This window comes from Girardinichthys multiradiatus, chromosome 20, assembly GCF_021462225.1.
Source record: "Girardinichthys multiradiatus isolate DD_20200921_A chromosome 20, DD_fGirMul_XY1, whole genome shotgun sequence".
Taxonomy (NCBI): domain Eukaryota; kingdom Metazoa; phylum Chordata; class Actinopteri; order Cyprinodontiformes; family Goodeidae; genus Girardinichthys; species Girardinichthys multiradiatus.
The window spans coordinates 3,846,299-3,867,088 of NC_061812.1; the positions used below are offsets into that span (position 1 = coordinate 3,846,299).

Consider the following 20,790-nt stretch of genomic DNA (forward strand, 5'->3'; position numbering starts at 1 on the left):
CTGTGAGCTTCTTCCTTTTCCCTGTGCAGATTCCTGAGGTGTGGAGTAAACCATGGCTTATTGTTCCCAAAGGTGCAGAAGGTCTTGGTCTGCACACACATGTCCTCACAGAAACTGATGTATGATGTCACCACATCAGTTAGTTGGTTTAAGTCAGTGGCTGAGGTTTAAAAAACAGTCCAGTGTGTGCATTCAAAGCAGGCCTGTAGCATCTGCTTTGATTCCTCAGTCCACTTCTTAACAGTGTGAACCTTGCGATCCGCTCTGAACAGCTGGAAGTCCGGCATCAGCAGTGCACGGTCCGGGATGTTTTCACTCAGCCATGTCTCGGTGAAGCAGAGAACCGCTGATCCGCGGAGGTCTGAGTTTTTACCGGTGAGGAGAAGCAGTTCGTCCATCTTGTTGTTGAGAGAGCGGACATTTGCCAGGTGGATTGAAGGCAGTGGTGTGCGAAGTCCTCTTTTGCGGAGCTTTACCAGCGCGCTTTCCCCTTCGACGCTTTCGGCGCAGTATCCCGTAGAGCGCCGCAGCTCTCCTGAAGACCTTTGCAGATCCTGGACATTACCTTACATCTAGAGTCCGTTTGGTAAGCACTAATGAAGATTTTTAATAGATTGTTTACAAATGCTTTTTGATTTTTTGACGTAGAGCTGCTCGAGTCATTTCGTACTTGAAGAAATCTAAAGAAGTCACTGTTGTTAAGACTATTAAGTCTTTTAACGTCTGGAAACTCTTTAGCGCAGCCTGGTTGTAAAGGGTACAGTATGAGGAGAGACCCAAATCAATCCATCTCCTATAATTAGTATCCAAGCTATTTGGGATAAAATCTGGATCATAACCGCACCAGTTCAGGATCTTCGCTTCTTCTGTCATTTCATTTTTAGTTAAAACATCCCACCATATTTTTAAGGTTAAGTTGATCCATTCATTTCCTGATTCCATCAATCTGTTTTCTTGTAGTTTACAGAAACTAGGCGTTATTTAAACTTTCTGAAACATGTTTCTGCGGCTGCATAAATGAAAGACTTTGTTCCTGAATTTTTAAGGACTGGAGTTTCAGCTGCTTTCTGCTCAGATCTCTCCCACAGGTTCATGTCATATATTCAAACTGTTTGAGGATTATTGTGTCTTATGTGTTGGGTCTCAGTCCTTCCCAACACCATTTTTCAGATGTTTCTGTTGCCAAACACCAGATTTGAATGAATGGGTCATTAACGGGCTTCTGCACAACAGGACATCATGCTGAGGAGGGAATTCAGTCATTTTATTTAGGGAGTCATCTAAAACATGCAGGTCAGCTGCCCCTGACCTGCATGTTTTAGATGCAGGTCAGGGGCAGGTCAGTTGCCCCTGAGGACCTGGGTACAGGACCTCTGCTTTAAATGATGTCCGACACCTTGGAACTGCAGATGTTCTGAGCCACAGAGGGGACAGATTTCCAGATTTGGAACTTGAAGAGGTTTGACAGAAAGTGATCATAGAGGATCCTTCTGGGTGTTTAATGGACTTCCTAGTACTTCCATCTGGCTTTAACATTTGACAGCATGTGTCTGGATGGTAAAACATGTTGGTACAACATTGTTGTTCTATATTAATAAAGTTACCATTGAAACTTTACCTGAGATGGGACTGCAGCTTGGTTCCTTTGGACACGAAGTCCTCCCAGGTGGGATAACTGGCCTGCAGCAAACAAACAAACATGAAGTTAATCCAGTTCTGTCAAACATCACTATTGACCAACCTTGTTTTACACATCAACCCTAAAGTTCTGATTAGACCTGAACAACAAACAGAATCTCAGCTGTCTTCGCCATGCTGAGCTTATCATTGGCTCTGCTGACAAGGTGATCAACTCTAAACTGCCCTCACCAGAACACCTGCAGGTCCAGAAGTTAGAAGACCGTAAAGATCATGGACCATTCAGGTCTGAAACGGCTTACACTGCTCCTTTCTGTAGGTCCGCTGCGGTCCATTGAGTCCAAACCCACTTAGAGGAAGCTTTATCCCCACTGCTACTCACTGCCATCCCTCATATAACCTGGGTTGGTCAGAACCAGTCAGGGCCCATACCATTTTATAATTTCCTCACTCAGTTAAACTGTGTGCATCCATCACCAGAACCGTGTAACCAGCAAGCTCCGATTCTGACATCATAAACCCTGGTAATGCTCTACTTAGCAGCAATATTGGTTAGTTTATTATATTTAAGTCATTTAATCTGGTTCCGCATGTTGTTACTGGTTTTGGTCCGTTGGATCGACTTAGGCTGAGCTGGATCAAAAAACCTGAAACATATTTTAGAGATTCAGACGCTGAAGAAGAAAAGGTTAACAGGTAGGGTTCTGACAATGTTCTCTTCTTACCCAGATTACTGTGAGGCTGAGCCAGAAAATTAAACTGACGTTAAAAAAGTTACAGCATTCAAGTATTTCTTAAAATACTAAAAACATTGTTTCAAAGTATTTCTCGTTGTTACATTTTTTGTTTTAAAGCAGAAACTAAACTATGAACGTTGGGGAAAATCTTTTTGATTGTGAATAAAAATAAGCAGGAAAACAAACAGATGAGATTCGGACCCAGCATTAACAGCTTCAATTTTGGACTGGTTCCCTCCATGGTTCCTTACTGAACATCACAGAACCAGGATTAAGGTCCTCCCTTTAACAACAGCTCTAATTCATCCCAACACAGTGATCAGCTGAGCGATCCATTATTTTATTTCCACCTGATGACAGAGGATGAGAACTCCTAAGCTGACCATTAAAGGAATGAAACAAGCAGAACCTGGCCCAAATACACATATTACACTGGTGCCGCCGTGCCACTGGGACTTATTCTCCATGAAATTAAGGCTTCCCTCTGAGTCCATGTGTGTCGGTGACATAGCGGACCAACATGTGCTGCAGAACCACAGCTGCTTCCCCCTCCTTCCTTCTCTGAACCCCACAGTAACATTTTCTCTGTTTCCTCCCAACTTTAAACAATAGAGCAGGTTAAAGAAAACAGACATTTAAAAAGCCCAAGCTGCCAGCTGGTTGGACCCCACAGCTCCTTAATTTATAAATGAAGCTGACGGAAAACAAAGCTGTTTGACACCAACAGATAAGTCCAACTTCTAGGTACCAGAATCTGAGAATATTCCTCTGGTGTTGGGCATTGTAGAAGAAGCTGCCTGTATTTGAATTCTGTAAAAAAATAACTGCTTATGCAACAAAAGTCTTGGTTCCTACTGGCTCTAGCATCTATGAGCAAATGCTGCTGGTTATTAAATCTAAAAGCAGAAAAACTGCCTAAACTCAGGCCCAAATTCTACTTTCTCTCTTTATTTTCATGAACTCGGATCCCCCCATCTGCTCACAGGCTTGGCTGGTCCACTGAGGAGAAGATAATACCGATTTAACCCATTAATACAACACCATTAGCCTCTTAGCTCGACACTACCAAAGCCGTCTCCACGCGAGCAGCACAGGACCGACAGGTTTACAGTCTGCAGGGATCCAACGCTGCCGCCGCCTTCAGCAGGAACAAATATTAGGCTGAACTGAATTACAGCCCTTATAAAACTAGCAGTGATATCAGAAAACCCCTCAGCAGAAGACACAGCTCTGACAATGAGATCAGACATGAAGAAGAACCGATCAGGATTTTACTGGCTGACAGAGTTCTGGTTTCCTGGGAGGTCGGACCTGCAGATTCGGTTCTTGGTCAATCATGAGGTTCTTTCTAAGGAAGTACATCACATATAAAAAACAAATCAAACGCTGACCAAGAAAAATAAAAATATGCTTAGTAAATATGCATGGGTTGATAGTGAAATACTTGTGTGTTCTGTTCTGGTTCTATGTAGAAAGTTGGGATTATTATCGTCTAAAACAATCTTCTGTGGATTTTTAGCTTTTCCACACGTTCCTTTTTATTCCCATTGAGGAATTTTTCTCCTTATGAATTTCTGGAACCTTTTAATTCATAAAAATGAATCACAACAGGACTTTTCATGTAAAATATTGCAAGTTATTGTGTAAAATTAGCCTATCTTGCCATGATGCTCGTGGTCAATCCTTCCTTTAACATTATGCAACCGTTCCGGGCTGCTTTCGCTTAAGACGACGGTGAATATTGGCTTAATCAAGAATGTCAGGCAACAAACCAAACGCTGCAGCTGTTTTTACTTCAGTCTGCTCAGCTTCTAGAAGGCCCTTTCTCTTTCCTCACCATTTCTCGCCTCAACATAAAATTCTCCAAAGATTTGTTGTTTCTGCTAGAAATGTCACGGCAGGTCGCAGACTAAATATTTCAGCAGCAGCTCAAGAGATCCACAGACAGACGTGGTATCCGGGCCCTCAGAGGCTGCAACACTGAGAGCTTCAGAGCAGCAGTGGCTAAATTAGGACCAGGCGACCCGTAGAGGTCACTGGAGGTTTTATAGGGGTCCCACAGACAGCTGCCAACTAAACAGCTGCCTATTCCCATCTATTCCTGTGTCCCCACCACACTCCAGCTTTTACAAAGGAAACCTGTGATGGTACCAGCTCTTTAAAAGAACACAAACACAAGCTTATTCTCTGACATATAGAAAATATTTAACTGAAAGATCCCAAAGTGGACCTAATCAACAACGGTTCTGACGTTAAAAATGGTTACATGTTAAGTTTCACTGTTCAAGAGTGGAGCTGATGTCTCCATCAGTGGAAGAGCTCCGGCAGGAGCCTTTCAGATGTCTGTTTATGGTACCAGTCAACAAGAAACGATAATCTGGCACCAATGAAGAAGTCAAGAGTCTTAACATGAAATAACAGAACCTCCTATATGAACAGCTCAGACTTTTTACTGAATTGTTCCACTGCTGTAAAATAACAGCGAGCCAGTAAAAACAGCAACCAATCCGAGCAGTCCTTGGTGACTGCGATGGCGAATAAACTGACCATTGCCATGACGATCAGGCTAACTGGGTTTGAAATAAGCACCAGGGTCCAATTCAGTTCAGTCTAGGAGCTGGTACCTTTAGTCTGCACGTATCCTCAGCCCCTAATCCTGCCATGATAATCCCAACCTGATCCATAAAGAGATGACAGAGAGAAACCAGTACACCAGTAACTCCTTTATTCAACCAGGAAAAAACATTTTACATCCCTTTCAGAAAAGAACCCGGCAGAACCATGACTGCCCAATCTCTGGGGTTAATGTAACCTCATACTTCAGCCCACTCCTTTCAGCTGGGAAATATTGTATATCAGTAAATGCTGCTGTTACGTTCACTAAAACGATGAAACAAAATGAAAAATGAAACCAGATTTTATCGCTAAAGGTGGAGAAAGATCATGAACCAGAAGCTGTGCTGATTAATCTGAGACCTGCTTCTAATGGCTGAGAAACACTCAGTCCTGCACCTATGAAGAGCCACAGCGCTACTCATGTTGGGATGTCTCCAGGACCTGATTAAACCTAAATCTACTATGATGTGTCTGCCTGCAGAACAATCCTCTGACTCTCACTGTCAGGCAAAGAACCAGCAGATACTGGTCCGATGAAATACTTGCAACTAAAAAATGATTTCAGTGCGTTGGACGCAGCTCTGACTGACATCTACGGTTAACGTCCCAACAGCAGTTACTCGCCTGGTGTCTGGGTGTAAACGTTCTCCAATGCAATGTGACCGTGCAAATGCCTCTGAAACCAGTTACAAAGTGAAACCTGACAGCTACTGGGGAAAAACAACAAACAGGTACCAGAACTACCAGTATAACGGACAAAAATACAAGATCTTTACAATTAAAAGACACTGATCCACATTATGGTGCTCTGATAAAAACGGCTGATCTTTTAGATTCTTTAATCTAATGTAAAACACGATCATGATCCTAAAATCTCAACATCAGCCAACATGGAGCTTTTCCAATCATTTAACAGCATAAAGCAAGACGAAGGTCTCAGTAAGGGGATAAACAAACCGTTCAGAGCTCCGTTTTCTGCCCGCACCTGAAGGGATCCTGTCCCAATCAAACATTTGTCAACTGTAATAATGATACTAGCAGCCAAGCAGATACTGTGCAAAGGTTTTAAACCACCAGGGGGAAAAAAGCCAAGCAACAACCAATGTGTTTTGTTTAAATGAACTTTAAATGAGCTTCAGAAATCCTGGAAAACTATTGGTTGAGACTGCTTTGAATGAAGGACAACAAGAAGGCCAGCCTCATCAGATGATAGATGTATGTTAAATAAAAACGAATCAGCTTCTAAATCCAAATACTGACAGATGGAAACACAATAACACCAAGTATTTTCCAACTGTGTTTTTCAACAATCAAAGGATCAGATTCATAAATCGCTCTTATTAGTAGAATCTAAATGATTGCATCAGAACTCATTACATGTTATTAATTCAATCTAACGTATTTGTTATTAGGGAACATAATGAAGCAACTTCATGGCTAACCAACGTTTCAAACAGAAATTCCTAAATTAGGATTCTCACGCTACCCTTTCCCACCACAGGTCCAATCATGATTCAGAGAGCCAGTATAACAAATGAAGAAACGCAGAAATGGAGGTGCAGTGATTAAAACAGCTTCAATAAAAATGTTCCTTTAAACCAACGTCTAACTAATGTGTTTCTGCCTTTGATTGCAATGAAAAGATGCTGCCTTGTGTAAACAATGTTCCAGCATCGTCTTAATGCACGTTTACAGTTTAGCCCACAATTAGTCACATCCGCCAAATATATGACTAATTCTGGACTAAACGTCTTGATTTTATGCAACCAAGAAGTTTGTTTCAGATAGGAAACAACACAGGCATCACAGAGAAGATCATGAGATGATGTGCAAGGTTTGTGTCACCTCAGTTTTTATTTACATTTTAACAAAACCTGGCATGTTAAAAGGATTTAGTCCCTTCTCAAAAACCAATGGAAAACATTTATTGGCATTACGGCAACCAACACTTTGTACAATGGCTGACAAGCTTTTAGCACCTCCTCACTGATACAAATAGTCTGAGATTGGAAGGACTCTGTGCCAATGCCCTAATATTTAACTCTCTCCACATATTCACTTTGGGAATCTAGAGGGGACTCCAGCTGAGCCACTCCACAACAAAAACATGTCTGTAAAATTAAAACAGAACTGTAAATCTAAATCTGTCAGGGATATAAATCATTTTGTGTAACACTGGAGAATAAAGTGTTTTCACCAGTTAATCCAGGCCACCACAGATGTTTGGACATGTCCAATCCTGAGAATGAGCACCACAGGTGTGCCACTGCTACCGCATTTACACCACTACTGCTCAACCAACGACCCAATAATAAAATTACGTCATCTCATGCAACTCTATGCAGATGTTCAGCACGGATGAAGAATCGCTCACCTTGGGATGGCAGATGCTTGAAACTGGCAGCATAACATCCTTCCTATAATCGAGCTAATATCTGAATAATTGGGGCACTAACAGAACACTGAAATTTCATTCCCAGATGGTCAGTTGATCCTTAAACACAGACGAAAAATTCAGAATAACATCTGGACAAAAGTAAATACTCCATCCTGACTGAGTTGAACACTTTATTCCACACCCCTGATCCAACACACGCACACTATTCAAACTACAGTGCATCAAAATTGAAACACGTATTACAAAGACATGACAGGTCAACAAAATCTGCCTCGTTTCCTGGTTTAGACTTGTATAACATGTACTTGATTACATATAAAGGACTTATTAGTAATACAGGCTACTATTAAAAGCTTGCTGGCTAGTAATAGTCAGGCTGGTCACAGACTACAACAATTAGCATTCCCATGGGTTTTTCAACTTGCAACCAGAAAGAGTTAAACTCTGGTGTGACAACATTCCCAGATCTGACTTTTACCTTTCAAAACCAATCAGACATGGCTAAACCAACAGATGCAGTGACTGGAGCCAGTGAGGCAGTGCAAATGAAGGTGGGGCTAATTTAATATCTGCAGGACTGTTGGTATTCAACAAGACTAATTACAGCCATGCTGAGTCATGATTAAGTTATTTTCATGACACGATTCTTAGGAACAGAGATGAAGTTTAAAGGCTTTAACGAATATCAAAAGAGAGTGCTTCATGGAAAAACAGAGAACAAGGATTTTCTGCTCCTTTCATCTTGCATTCTTCTTCTACACCAACATAATTTCCCTTGATGCGTACCGACAGCTAACAGTTTGTTGTTTTAAACTTCGTCATTGTTTGCTTTGTGTCCATGTGGCATGAACAACCCTGGTCTCTGTAGTGCTTTGTGTTGCTAAGGGAACCTTGATCTCTTTGAGAAGCACAAAGTCCCATCCTAACTCTCACAGCATCCAGACCACATCAGCTGATTTCCATATGAAGATCCTGTGATTTAAAGTGGAGACAAGCAGCCTCCAGTGAGGATGACTTATAGGTCTCAGTTGGTCATTTCTCCCACTGTCCTACTACCTCTCCACTGCACCATGCCTGCGTAGCCATCAGGTTAGCCAGACTGTCTGTAATCATACAGGTTGGCAGGCTGGCAGAGATAAAGCTGCACAGGCAAATTCCTCAACTGGACCAGCAACAGGCTGGCTCCAGTTTTAATCACTCTTAAACTGCAGATTTCAACTATCTGAAAAGCAAGACTAAAAAGACAACTTTAAACCTCAAACATTGAAGAGCTGTAACCAGAGATGTTTGACCAGAGGCACAGGTTCTGCATGTTTACTGCGTTGGGACATTAAACCACCAGGAACTCATGCAGCTTTGTGGTGAGAAGGACTTCTCAGTTTGAGACGAAGCAGTGATGCCCAGTTATTTTTGTTTAGGATATCTCTGCTGGGAACCCACACAGTTTATCACACATCTCCATGTTATTTCTTACAAACACACAGTTTGAATAATGGCACCATAATTAAAAGAAGGATTTGCTGAAAATGTTTTCAGCTTCAGTTAAAAGGTTTCAGAAAGCAGAGCTGCTACTTTAAGCAAACACTGATCTGATATTAAAAGTAGTTTCATTCTCTGTTTTAGATCGTATTCTTTAACCAAACAGCAACAAAGCGTCCTTGTTGGTTTAGAGAAGAGGAAGTGAGTGAAAGCCAATTCCCACGTGACTTTTCTAGATTTTTTTGCATGTTATTTGTTTAGCTATATCCGTTTGTGAAACCATTTCCAACTGATTTGTCTTCTGTCTCCATGTTAAAGCTGTCAGCTTGTTTTTAGAGGCAGAAACATCTTGCCCACTTCTGATAAAACAAATTACAACCTAAAGAAACTGCAGTTTTAAAAACAAAAAATTTTATTTTAGAAATCCTAAAAAAATCTCATCACAACATTTGCCTTATCAGCGTTTATCCCAGGTGTACGAGATAAATCCACACCCTCTATTGAGGTGCACTCAGGTGTGCAACCTCATCACCCACATCCTTTCCTACATGTCAACACATCAAGAACAAGCCAGATCTTTGTTTGAATCCTAATCATTGGCAGAAACCTCTCAATCATTTTTACATTCAACACAACAAAGAACGGATCAGGAGCCCAGGACTGTAAAATTATTGAACTGAATCTGAAGGTCAAAGGTCCATCCTCTGTGGCCATAGCTGTACGTAGGCCACACACACGTCGCCCAACATACCAGGATGATCACCAAAGAGGTGCGTTTGTGAGATGTTGCTGAGGCTGTGCAGATTTGAAACCATTACATAAGAGATTATAGCGTTATAATCCGTCATAGAATTAAGCCAGATCCGGGGGGGCAGCGAGTCAAACCTGCAAACAGGTGGTGAGGATGAGATCTGGAGGAGGAGGTAGTCGCCTGTGAAGCTTCATGGTGAGTTAGCAGGAAGACGAGGAACAGACCTAAAGCACCTTAATGTTCTGGGTTTCCATGCAGGCACCCTGCACTGAGATACCAGGTCCTCAGAACATGAGGTCAGGAAGCTGACAAAGTTCTGGACAGTTCATTTCTTTATTAATGATCATTAACACAGAAAACTCTGAAACCATGCAGATCATTAAAGATCTGATTACTTTTACGTTGAGCATATCCAGGTCTTATGCTCTGATTAATCAGGAGGCTTTAGTTTGCTCTGATGAACCTCGTTATTTAGACGAGCTTTGCTGAGAAGAATGGTTCTGCAATCAGTGGGTGAGTGAGGCTGCAGAGTGATTTGTAGATGGGAGTCTTCTCTAATAATGTATTTAATGATAAACATCTAGAACCTCTGAGGAGTCATTATTAAATGCACTTCTGAAGCCAACAATGGTGTCCAACCCGGTACTGACCGGGTTTAAGCAATGAAGAGACTACAGCTTCCTGTACTAATGAGTCCACACATCAAACTACAAAGCTTCCTGGTCCGTTTGCCTTCAATGAGCAACACACATTTCATGGATTTAGTCTTTAACCAACTCCATCCACTCTGATCAGGACGATGGTTCACAGAGCAGGTGAGAAGGTTGGACAGGAGGCAGATACGAGCTCCAGATTGCTGTATACCAGCACTATAGGTGGTTCTGGTCTGGTGTAGGGCTCCTCGAGTTGGCACAAATATTCAGAAACAGAATTAGAAATATAAGGCGATGGAAATATGCCAATAGTTTAACAGTTTGGTGAGTCAGTGACGTTTCTCCATCAGAGCAGCTTTGGTCATTTCTTCTTCAAAATATACAAAAACTAGTGCTTCATAAAGCTTAATGTCCACCCATGTTCACAGCATCTTTATAGCTTATCTGCACTCCTCAAAATTTGTAATAGGTTAAACTTTACAAATACAAACCAAAAGTACAGAAGGTGCTCCTGATGCATCTTCACTATAATGACTTCTTGTTCATTCACCAAAAGAAATCCCACGTTCCATGAAGTCAGTTGAAATAAAGTTCAGTCTCCTGACTTTCTGTTGTATTTAAAGGCAGTGAGCTTCCATTAAAGTTATAGATTATTGAAGATTGTTCTGGTTCTAAGACGGTTCTGCAGACAGACATCATCTCACTTAGTAAGAAGTATCAGGACATGCCCCTGAGGCATCTAATGTCTCCCCCTCTCTCATCTCATCCTGATTACTATGATGACCTCCCAGCTCCATAGTTTCTGCTGAGATCTTACAGCGTAGGAACCTGGACATCATAATCTCACACAAACGTGAGTTTCCATGATGCGTGCAGTGACATATGTACTTCTACGGACCGTGGTGCGGCAGGTTTGCAGCTGAATGTGAAAAATCATTCCCTCCCACGTTCACCTGAGGCTACGTTCCTGTAAGGAGTGAGGGTTCTCTGTAATCGGCCACTCCCACAGCAAAGAGCAACTATGAGGAACTATAAAATATCATATCAGCAGCGTGACTAAGCATCAACCACATCTCTTCACATTACAGCTTGGAGATGTAGGGTGTGTCTGGCTGTGTCATATGAAAAAGGCCTGTATTTAACTCTCCACCCACAGTTAATTATATATAGACTATAAAATATAGCAACATAACCTTAACTGCTGTTTACTGTGTGTTTGTTGAGAAGAAGCTCCAAACTCCAGTGGGTGAGCGTTAAAAGGCATTTAGTATTCTGCACACAAGCATGGCTGCCATCTCATTACCAGTTCACCTTCAGTGTACAGCTCAGGATAGATAACACACACATACAGACCCACACAATGCATTTATGTGACCACACACACACACACACACACACACGGCTGCTGCTTGAAAGCCTCTGGGGGATGAGGGCAGGTCAACTGTAAGTCTGAGAGATTCTCCTTTAGAGTCAAACTAACAATGAAATCCGAGGAGACTAATCATTTTTATTTGATAGAAAGGAAATAGAGTATTTTTCACTCTATTAAATAAGTGACTCAGTTGTTCTAGTCCGATTCATTTCTTGGCTAACTCAGGAAGTATCCCCTGACAATCTGGTATCAGTCTGTTGGGAAAAACAGCCAGTTTTTCCTCTTCAGATGAAGAAAAACATTGGTGGGCTTATAAATACAACAGCATTCCAGCACACAAGCATCATTTGTTTAACTTGAAGGTATTGTGTAAAAAAGTCAGACAATCAATCGATATTTTTTCTGTGTGTCTAAGAAGCCAGACTGTCATATGATCTCACAAACTGGTCCTGATCAACTGTTCTCCAAGCTTGCAGGTTTTTTTTTGCTGAAGGAACGATTTTCCATCACTAGAGATGTTTTTGTTTGTTTTGTGTTTAATGAGGCAGAGCTGCAGAGCTGCAGAGCTGCAGAGCTGCAGAGCTGCAGAGCTGCAGAGCTGCAGAGCTGCAGAGTGAGGCTGCTGTTGGCGCCGCTGCCTTGCAGCAACAAGGTCCTGGGTCTTGTCTGAATGGAGCTTGCAGGTTCTCCTTGCATGTACATGGGTTCTCCCTGGGTACTTCTAGCTTCTTTGCACAGTCCAAAACATGCAGATTAACTCGTCACTCCAATTTTTCCTTAGGGGTGTGTGTGTGTGTGTGTGTTTTGGTCCTGTGTGCTGCTTTATGATGGCCTGGGGATCTGTCCAAGGTTTAGTTAACCTATCCAATTTCTGCAGCTGTAAAATCCTGCTCAGGGTCACAGAGTGGAGGTGCACCATTATGAGCCACAGAGACACCCAGTACAGACAAGCTTGCACCTCCGTGAACACAAACAGCTAGGAGATCTTCAGAGTAACAGGTTTTTTATATGTGAACCCAACAAGGAGAACATTCAAACCAGTTGTTGAAAGTTTCTCATTTTACATATCACTGATTTTACTATTAACATTAAACCTGCGCTGCTCCTGACCTGGGAAGTCTAAACCTAAAAACTCAGAACAACGACAACAAACAGGTTGAGTGAAACAAAGCGGAGTGGATGGTGCAGAAGCAGGATAGAGAGGGAACAGAGTCTGCATGTCAGGGTGGAGGGGTAGGTGGAGCAGGTGGGAGCAGTGTGGAAGGTCAGGGGCTCATAATGTCACTCCTAATGCAGACGAGAGAGAAATCAATAAGATGTTCGTCTTGCCAGCAGAACCCAAAGGTCCTCGTCAGGATTCTGCTGAGTGGACCTGAAACTGAGCCTCCATGGTGTCACAGAATGGTTGATCTGCAACCATGGAGTGAAAAGAAAAAGGAAATGACTTGTCCATGGCAGGGATGGGCATTCGTCGTATCATTTATCTTCACCGTGAAAAATTTTGATTAATTGTGACAATGATAAATTCCAATTACTAATGTCGGAAAAGCCCCAAAATGAGTTTTGTCTGGACTGTAACTTTCACCATTTTCTCCTTTGTTGGTTCAACGGGGCATCAAGAAATATCAATAAAATCAAAAATAAGATTAAACGCATTTATTGTATGAATGAAGGAGGAGGTGGTGGTGCTGGAAAGCTAATAAGAACCAGCAGATTTGAGGACATGTTCCTGCTCAGGAGTTAGTGTCTGCTCTGATAGAAATGACTTGAATGCGTGTGTTTGGCAGACGGAGGAGTGATCTTGTTTTCTGTTGGGTAAAAACTAGGATATGACACCACAATCCACCAAACACATCACTCTTCCTTGTTATCCGACAGCAGAAATGACTCATTGGTGCTGCTCACTGTTCTCCCTGCAGGATGTTTGCAAGTTTCATCATGTTGCACACAAAATGTCAGAACTACTGAGTGAGGCGAGAACCCCCACGCCCCCCGTGCTGCTGGGATTCTTCATCTTTTAGGGCTCCGACATATCTCACAGCAAGAAGGGCTTCCTGTCAGAGACGCAGGTCTGATCCAATGACAGCTGGGCTCAGGAATGAGCTGTATTACTTTAAAAAACTGAACATCAATCACAGTATAAAAATATTTGAGCAGAAGGCCAGCAGGACTACCGTGAATCATCTGAGGATCCTCTCTTACACAATGTTCTGGTATTTCTGCAGACTGAATCACCATGTGTGGTTTGAACAGCACACTCGGACTCGTAAGGAGGAGTTTGGTAACTCGTTTATCTTGGCTTTAGAAATAAGAGTTCGAGAGCTTCCAAACGATCACAGATCAGCAACTGATGCTAAACAGAAACGTGCTGTGGTTATACCATCATTTAGCAAGGCTGTGTGTCGTCTGTTCTCCCTCCCTGTTTGAAGAATATTTAATGGTACCAAAAATCCTGTTAGTTTCTCTACCTCACTCCACTAAACTGAACCGGGTCGAGGACAGTGACAAAAAGCAACCAGGCTAGCTTGTTCCAGCGGAGCGGTTGCCCTGCAGAATGCCGTGAGCTAATGATCAGCTCTCTACATGGCTGATGCATGGAGGCCTTGACACAAGACCACCGCTGGGGGTCCGTGTCAATGAACTGCAGGTTAGAGCTGCGATGCTGCTGGTCCAGGACGAGCGCTCAGAACGTACAGGAGGCTCTTTATCTTTGGGGGAGGACAATCTCCAAGCCTGTTTGATTTTTTTTGCTGCTAATGGTTGTTCTCCTCACAGTGTCTTTAAAATGAAAACAGAAACTTATTTAAACCTGATTCATGTTTGTCAGCAGCACTGAAACAAGCAATCAGGTCCTTTAAATAATCACTTTAATACAAATCTGTTCATATTGAAGCATATGTCTAGAAGTAAAAGCAGTTAAGAGCAAGCTTTTCTGGTTATGTGTTTGGTGGATGTAAACAAGCATGCTCAAATGAGTCACTGGCATAGAGAGGAGTAAGAAATCTGAAGATTGGACAAGAAAAAGCCAATCTTACGCAACGTGGGAGGAAAAGCTGCCAGTCCCATAGCTTCCTATCACAACTCGATCAATATGTCCCAACAATGGAGATTCCAGGAAGATGGCTCCATTTCACGCCTACATTATTAAGGAAGGTAAAAAGGTAGCAGCAAACCCAACAAACCTTGTTTATATTTGATAAATAAATCCACAGCTTATTTAATGGCGGCTGACCAACAGATGAGTTAGAAACAACCAACAAAACTGTTTTAAATCGGTGTGAGCACATCTAACGATCAGCTGCCCACTACAGAGTCATGAAGCTCCGCTCTGAAGAAACGTCTCCCCCAAACATCTCCAGCAGCAGAGGCGGCTTGGCTGGTTATTTCTGGTTTAGAAGGTAAAAAGCGACGTAACGATGAACATCTGAACATCTGAGGGCACTGAAACCCTGACTGACTGACAGCGAAGGGCTGACTGCTCAGTGGAACATCAAAGAGCACGCAGCTGGTAAAATCCACCCCCATCCAGCCTTGTTGCTTCATGATGGCCCACTTCCAGTTAAACCTCGGCTCAGTCATTACCCAATCCAAATCAGCGACGCTCACAACCACGTATTCCACATTCAGCCATTTATAAGCTGCGCTGCTGTGACCATCTCACCCCTACTAATGTGTTTTGGGTAGCATTTTACATTTTGTCCATGTTTAATGCACCGTTTTCTGCTTTTTAATCACATTATGACTCAGTATGGAGCAGGATGATGGCGGACAATACAACAGGGTGAAATATAAACACTTCAGGCAACTGATTCCGATCCTAATCTTGATTTATCATGTTTTAGGAGAAACATGACCATATTTAAATAACTATAATAAAAGTTGCATGATATAAGTATCTGTTGTAGAAATGATGGAGTTAAGGACAGCTGACTTACATCACATTTCCTGCCACGGGCTTTCCAACAGTTGACAAAAATCAGGGCAGCAGGACAGATTCCCTGGTACCGATGATAACGTCCCAAGTTTCTGACTCGGACCCCGCTGCCGGTCAGAACTCACCCAGATTACCTGCGATTGAAGGCTCACTGGGAAACTGACTGATCCTCTGGGTTTAACTGCAGCTGCCTGCAGGACACAGCTGAGCAGAGCCCGATGTTTCCTTTTCAGCCAAGATTTTAAAAATGGCAAATATCATTCTAATGAATCCGGTGGCTGGCACAGAACAGGAAAAATATCCTTCAATGTCCACATCCTTTATTTTTACCAATAAAAGGTCAAATTTCCCAAACTGTGTTTTAACAACTGTGGAGAACAAAAATGCCACAGTCAGGTCCTCAGAGCCCACTGTCCTTCATGCATCTCTGCTCCAGTACACCTGATTCATTCCCTCCTCAGCCATCAAGGACTTCACAATCACACATTTATTTAGGTCAGGTGTTTGGCAGGTAAAAACCTAAAACACGGACAGGACGGGGGGTCCTTCGGACCAGAACCACTGCTGTGGAATAATTCAGTCCAGTCTATAATACTATAAAATGTTTTTATTCATGCTTGTCTGAGTGGTCCTGATGCCCTGAAAGCGTTAGAAATGCTTGTGGTTTTTTATAAATAGAATAAGGTTATCATAAACAGTCTTGTTCGGTGTAAAATGCCCAACTATTCCACACAGAGACACTTTTTTGTATTTTAAGTGTAAAATTTAACAGGATTAAATCGCTAAAGCCGTTAATATTTTTTCTTTATTGATAAAACATGTCATAATGTTTCCTAGCAATGGATTATTTTCTTTTGAATTTCACTAACTCAGCTCATTTTAATATTTTAAGGTGTGAAATTAGTCACTATAACCCACATTGTAACTTGAAGTGCTTTACTTTGCAGCTGCAGCCCAGACCTCTACCAATATTTGAAATAAGTTGAAACTGTAAGCCAAACAAAAAAATAAAACTTGTTTGGGAAGCAAATACTATCCTTATTTTATTTTTTATTTTTTTTTGATGAGGTTTTCCTGCGCCCCCTAGTCCATGCCCCCCAGAGCAGGGAGCCATACAGAGCCCCTATTCAAAAACCACCACAGATAAAATAAAAGTACAGTTTTAAACCTACTGCCAGTATGGACACTGAGATAAATATGTTGTATTTTTTGTGGGGGACAAACAGTTAAATGTATCATTACCTTCATGTCGTTCATGATGAGCTGGAAAAGCCCTCCCAAGGCGCTGCATTCCTTCTCTATACCCGCATCCATTTTTCCACACGGACTCGGAAAAATCCTCCTCAACCTCCAAACCAAACTTTTCTTTTACCTCTTCCAGTCAAAAACACACATAAAAACCTTGAGTGTGTTTATCCCTCTCCAACAGAGCCAACGTGTGATTTTAACTCAGCAGAGGCGGGTGGGCTGCAACCCTCAAGAGGCAAAGTCCAGCTTTAAAAGAAACGGTCTAAAAAAAGGAGGAAAAGTACCAACTCTGTCGTTAGGCTGCAGTCAGCCGATGCTACCAGCCGGCCAACTTGACAAACGTCCCGCAGAACCCCGCATCATGACTGAATCATCCAACAGACTGTCGGGAAATGCCTGTCAAGGTTTCTCAGGTTAACCCCGGCGGGTCTTAGCCCCAGAAACGGGGGGAAACGGCTCTGAAGTCCCCCTGCCTGCTAACTCGGCTAGCTCAGTTAGCGTCCAATCCGCTAGCAACCTGTGACTGTGCGCGAGTCCAAACGGGAACACGCACTCACATTAACGCGTACAAACACACGGTTCGGTTCGGATCAATCAGTGCGATCGTATTCATCAATGCGGGTCTTCTCTGTGGTCCAGCGGGGACTTTTAAAGCCGTTTATCCTTCTCTCTAGAAGCGCAACGGAATCATTTCGTGCTGTTTTCCAGCTAGTTTTGGACCCCAGAAGCGACCGCTTTCCAGTCGTTACTCCAACGGGAGCCCTAACCTGAAGTGAATGAGATTCTCCCAAAGCCCGGGTCAAGACCGGCGAATTTACAAACACCACATCCGCTGGGGAGTTTCAAAATAAAACTCAGCAACCGACGACAGATAGATATATAGATTGTGTGTGGATCTCTGTCATTTTGCTGCTGACACAGTTTTGAATATTTTTCTCAACTTTTAACAAAGACATTTTTGTACATGTAAATAGAACCTAAATGATCGCATTCCTGTTTGACAAACTTGTGATTTTATTTTGAAAGCTTTCTGATTTCCTGTCAGCGCTGCACGGTGAAGGTTTGATGCGAGATGAAAAGCGCGGCTGGCCAGGGGGCGGAGCCACGGAGGATCGCACAGAAAAGTTATCAAAACAAAAGGTACTCCGACTTTTCCACAGAGTAAAAGCTTTAAAGTGAATTTAAAAATATAGAATATTAAAGGTTCATATACAGGAAACTGTTTGCAGATCTGCGTGAATGCATAGTTTAACAAACAAAATCATGTTTGCCAAAACTTACAAGTCAAACGGATTCTGTGAAGTTTGGGTTTGTGCTGCCTTCTCCTCATGTGTATTCTAGGCCTCTGGACCCAGGGCCAAAAGTGCTACTACCTAAAACATAAATATAGTTTTATCTTAGTGATTATTAGGTAAAATCTACATGATTAAACATGTGTAATTATTTTATTAAAATTTCTATTAACTATATGCTACAACAATATATTTTTATTTCAGTGTATTTGTTTATGTCTTTATTTCGTATTTCATGTGCAAAGTAACTACAACTCATTAAACATACCCCTAAAATCTGATTGGTTCACCTGCAAGGCAGCTAAACTGTAGACCAATCGCATTTTGCCCCCGAGGAACTTACAACTGTTGTCAACACAGTGTTTTGCTTTAGAGACCATGGAGATATGTATAAAGTCTTCCTCTTTCAGTTTGTCAAAAGACTTACACTTCAGTTTAGTACAGACAAGCGCTGTTTCCTGTTGATGACATAGACATGTGAGTGGAGACATGTTTAGTTTTAGTGTCGTCACATGACGGGCCTACATCGGATCAACAGAACCAAATCAATGAGATTCGGTGTAAAACCCACGAACTTTGAACCAATCAGACACTCAAGACAAGTCAAAGAAACTGTTTTCTGTTTGTGCAGAAAAGCTTGTTTGTGTTCAGCGCGACGATCAAATCTTCATGATCTGTTCACATGTTCTGATGAAGGAACAGAATCTTGTATCAAACCGATGGAGGGTAAATAATTTACATAAAACCACATTTTCCAAACATATCATTTCACAACCCGAATAACAGGAACTGAGAATTTCGCAAAAAAAACAAACAAAAATCAAATATTGCTCAGAAATTATTTGAAACAAGTAGTGACCAACGCAACCTATCAGCCTCATTTATCTATTTATGATAAGAGTGATGCAAAAATGTTGGTTTTATTATTGTGTTAAAATTCAATTCAATTCAAAAATACTTTATTAATCCCAAAGGGAAATTAAATGTTGTTGTAGCTCATATTATGAAGGTTTCTTCAAAGAGCCGTTGTAGATGCTGATGGCTGCGGGCAGGAAGGATCTCCTGTAGCGCTCCGTCTTGCAGCAGATCTGAAGAAGCCTCTGACTGAAGACACTCTGTTGTTGTAGGACAGTCTCATGAAGAGGAAGCTCAGGATTCTCCATAATGTTCTTCGTTTTATGAAGAATCCGTCTTTCCACAATGATCTCCAGAGGTTCCAGAGGAGTCTCCAGAACAGAACCAGCATTTTTTATCAGCTTGTTGAGCTTTTTAAGTCCCTGGTTCTGATGCTGCTTCCCCAGCAGATGATTGCAGAAGAAAATAAGAATTCCTGGAGATAGTCTAATGAGTCGATGCTTTGCTCCTGCTGCTGTGTAAACCCTAACATCTGATTGGCTAACCTGCACAACTATTATCATGTCTTCAACACATGACCAAGTAAAATTTATGAAACATTTACTAATAATTTAAATTTAAAAATATTCATTTATGTATTTAAGATTAAGATAGATAGGTTGATTTATTTGCATCTTAAGTTTTATTAAAATTTTCAGATGTATAAATATAATATTTGCACTTTCCACCTGCAGGGTGGCCCAAATCATTCATATTAGTTTCTGTTTGAGTGACATGTTAGGATTTTAGCTCCAGTTGCCACTGACCGTACCTTCATTTAGCAGCTGAGGTCCTAGAGTATCTTGATTTCTGCCTCACCTCCAGCTATAAATCTGATGTCCGGGTGCAGCAGCGAGGACTCACCTGGAAGAAGCGTCAGTCCAGAGCAGGTTACAGGACAGCATAGTCGTTCATGTTTACCAGCCTCCAGATTTCACCTGTGGGATGCACAACATGCAGCTCTCTGACAGAAACTACTGGCTTTGTTAGCGCCATTAGAGCAGAGAGATGAGTGGCTGTTCCTCAGGTGAAAGTCATGGTACCGGTTCTTTATGGTGGAGGGACTGTCTGACCCAGAGCTGGGGACGGATTGAAGCTGTGCATTTCCCTCTCTCTGTCTGTAGCACACCGAGCTCTTTGTACTTTAGAAAAAACTAATTCTTGCCTATAATTTGATAGTTGGAGGCCCAGGTCGTGGGCACCCGTGGGCCAGGAACACCTGACCCGGTGTTTCCACTGGGTGACGTGTTTTGTTGGTGGAGCGAACATGAAGCCATGGTGACCTGACCCTGAGATGATAAACATCCAGGGTAACTCCACATCTCCAGCTGCACCAAGCACCTTCAGTTTGTCTCGGTGTATTTTTTGCTTCACCCAGCAACAAGCTGAGTCATAGCTACACCCGCCTCACCCCCGTCCTGGTTGCCGTGGTAACCAACACGTGGTGCGGGCTCTAGTTTGCATGTTTGTGAATGTTCTGCAGAATCACAAGACCAGCAGCCAGCAAACACTGACGTGGTTTCCATGGAAACCAAAGGTCTGTGTGGGGTGATATGGTCGGTACTGTGAGGAGAAGAAATCTCTTAAACACTTCAAGAGAAAAGAGGTAGACCCAAGACAGATTTATGGTACCAAGGCACTTTGAGAACTTAAGCTTCTCTGAGATTTTAAATGGTATAATTAAAGTTTTACCATCAAAAGGTATGTTTAAAAACCCTTAATTGATTGAAGCTGCACTACAACCTTTGTCTTCAAACACCCTGAGAGATTTTTTTTAC

General features: G+C 42.1%; 2 protein-coding genes across 6 annotated transcripts in view; both read right to left on the reverse strand.

The window, feature by feature from the left end:
• Nucleotides 1–17,917, reverse strand: part of mtss1 (MTSS I-BAR domain containing 1) — a 64,714-nt gene extending 46,797 nt beyond the window's left edge. For 2 of the 5 annotated variants that reach the window (XM_047347953.1, XM_047347952.1), the window contains exons 1-2: nucleotides 16,821–17,907; nucleotides 1,619–1,680 (exon numbers count right to left, since the gene is read on the reverse strand). In XM_047347953.1, coding sequence (XP_047203909.1) covers nucleotides 1,619–1,680; nucleotides 16,821–16,892 — 134 coding nt within the window. In that variant the 5' untranslated portion in view covers nucleotides 16,893–17,907. Of the gene's footprint in view, nucleotides 1–1,618; nucleotides 1,681–16,820 lie in introns of all 5 variants that reach the window. The other 3 variants (XM_047347951.1, XM_047347949.1, XM_047347950.1) reach the window with 3 other exon arrangements.
• LOC124856956 (nuclear factor 7, ovary-like) overlaps nucleotides 1–20,790 on the reverse strand; it is a 605,901-nt gene that overhangs the window by 283,248 nt on the left and 301,863 nt on the right. The gene's annotated exons all lie outside the window — the stretch shown is intronic.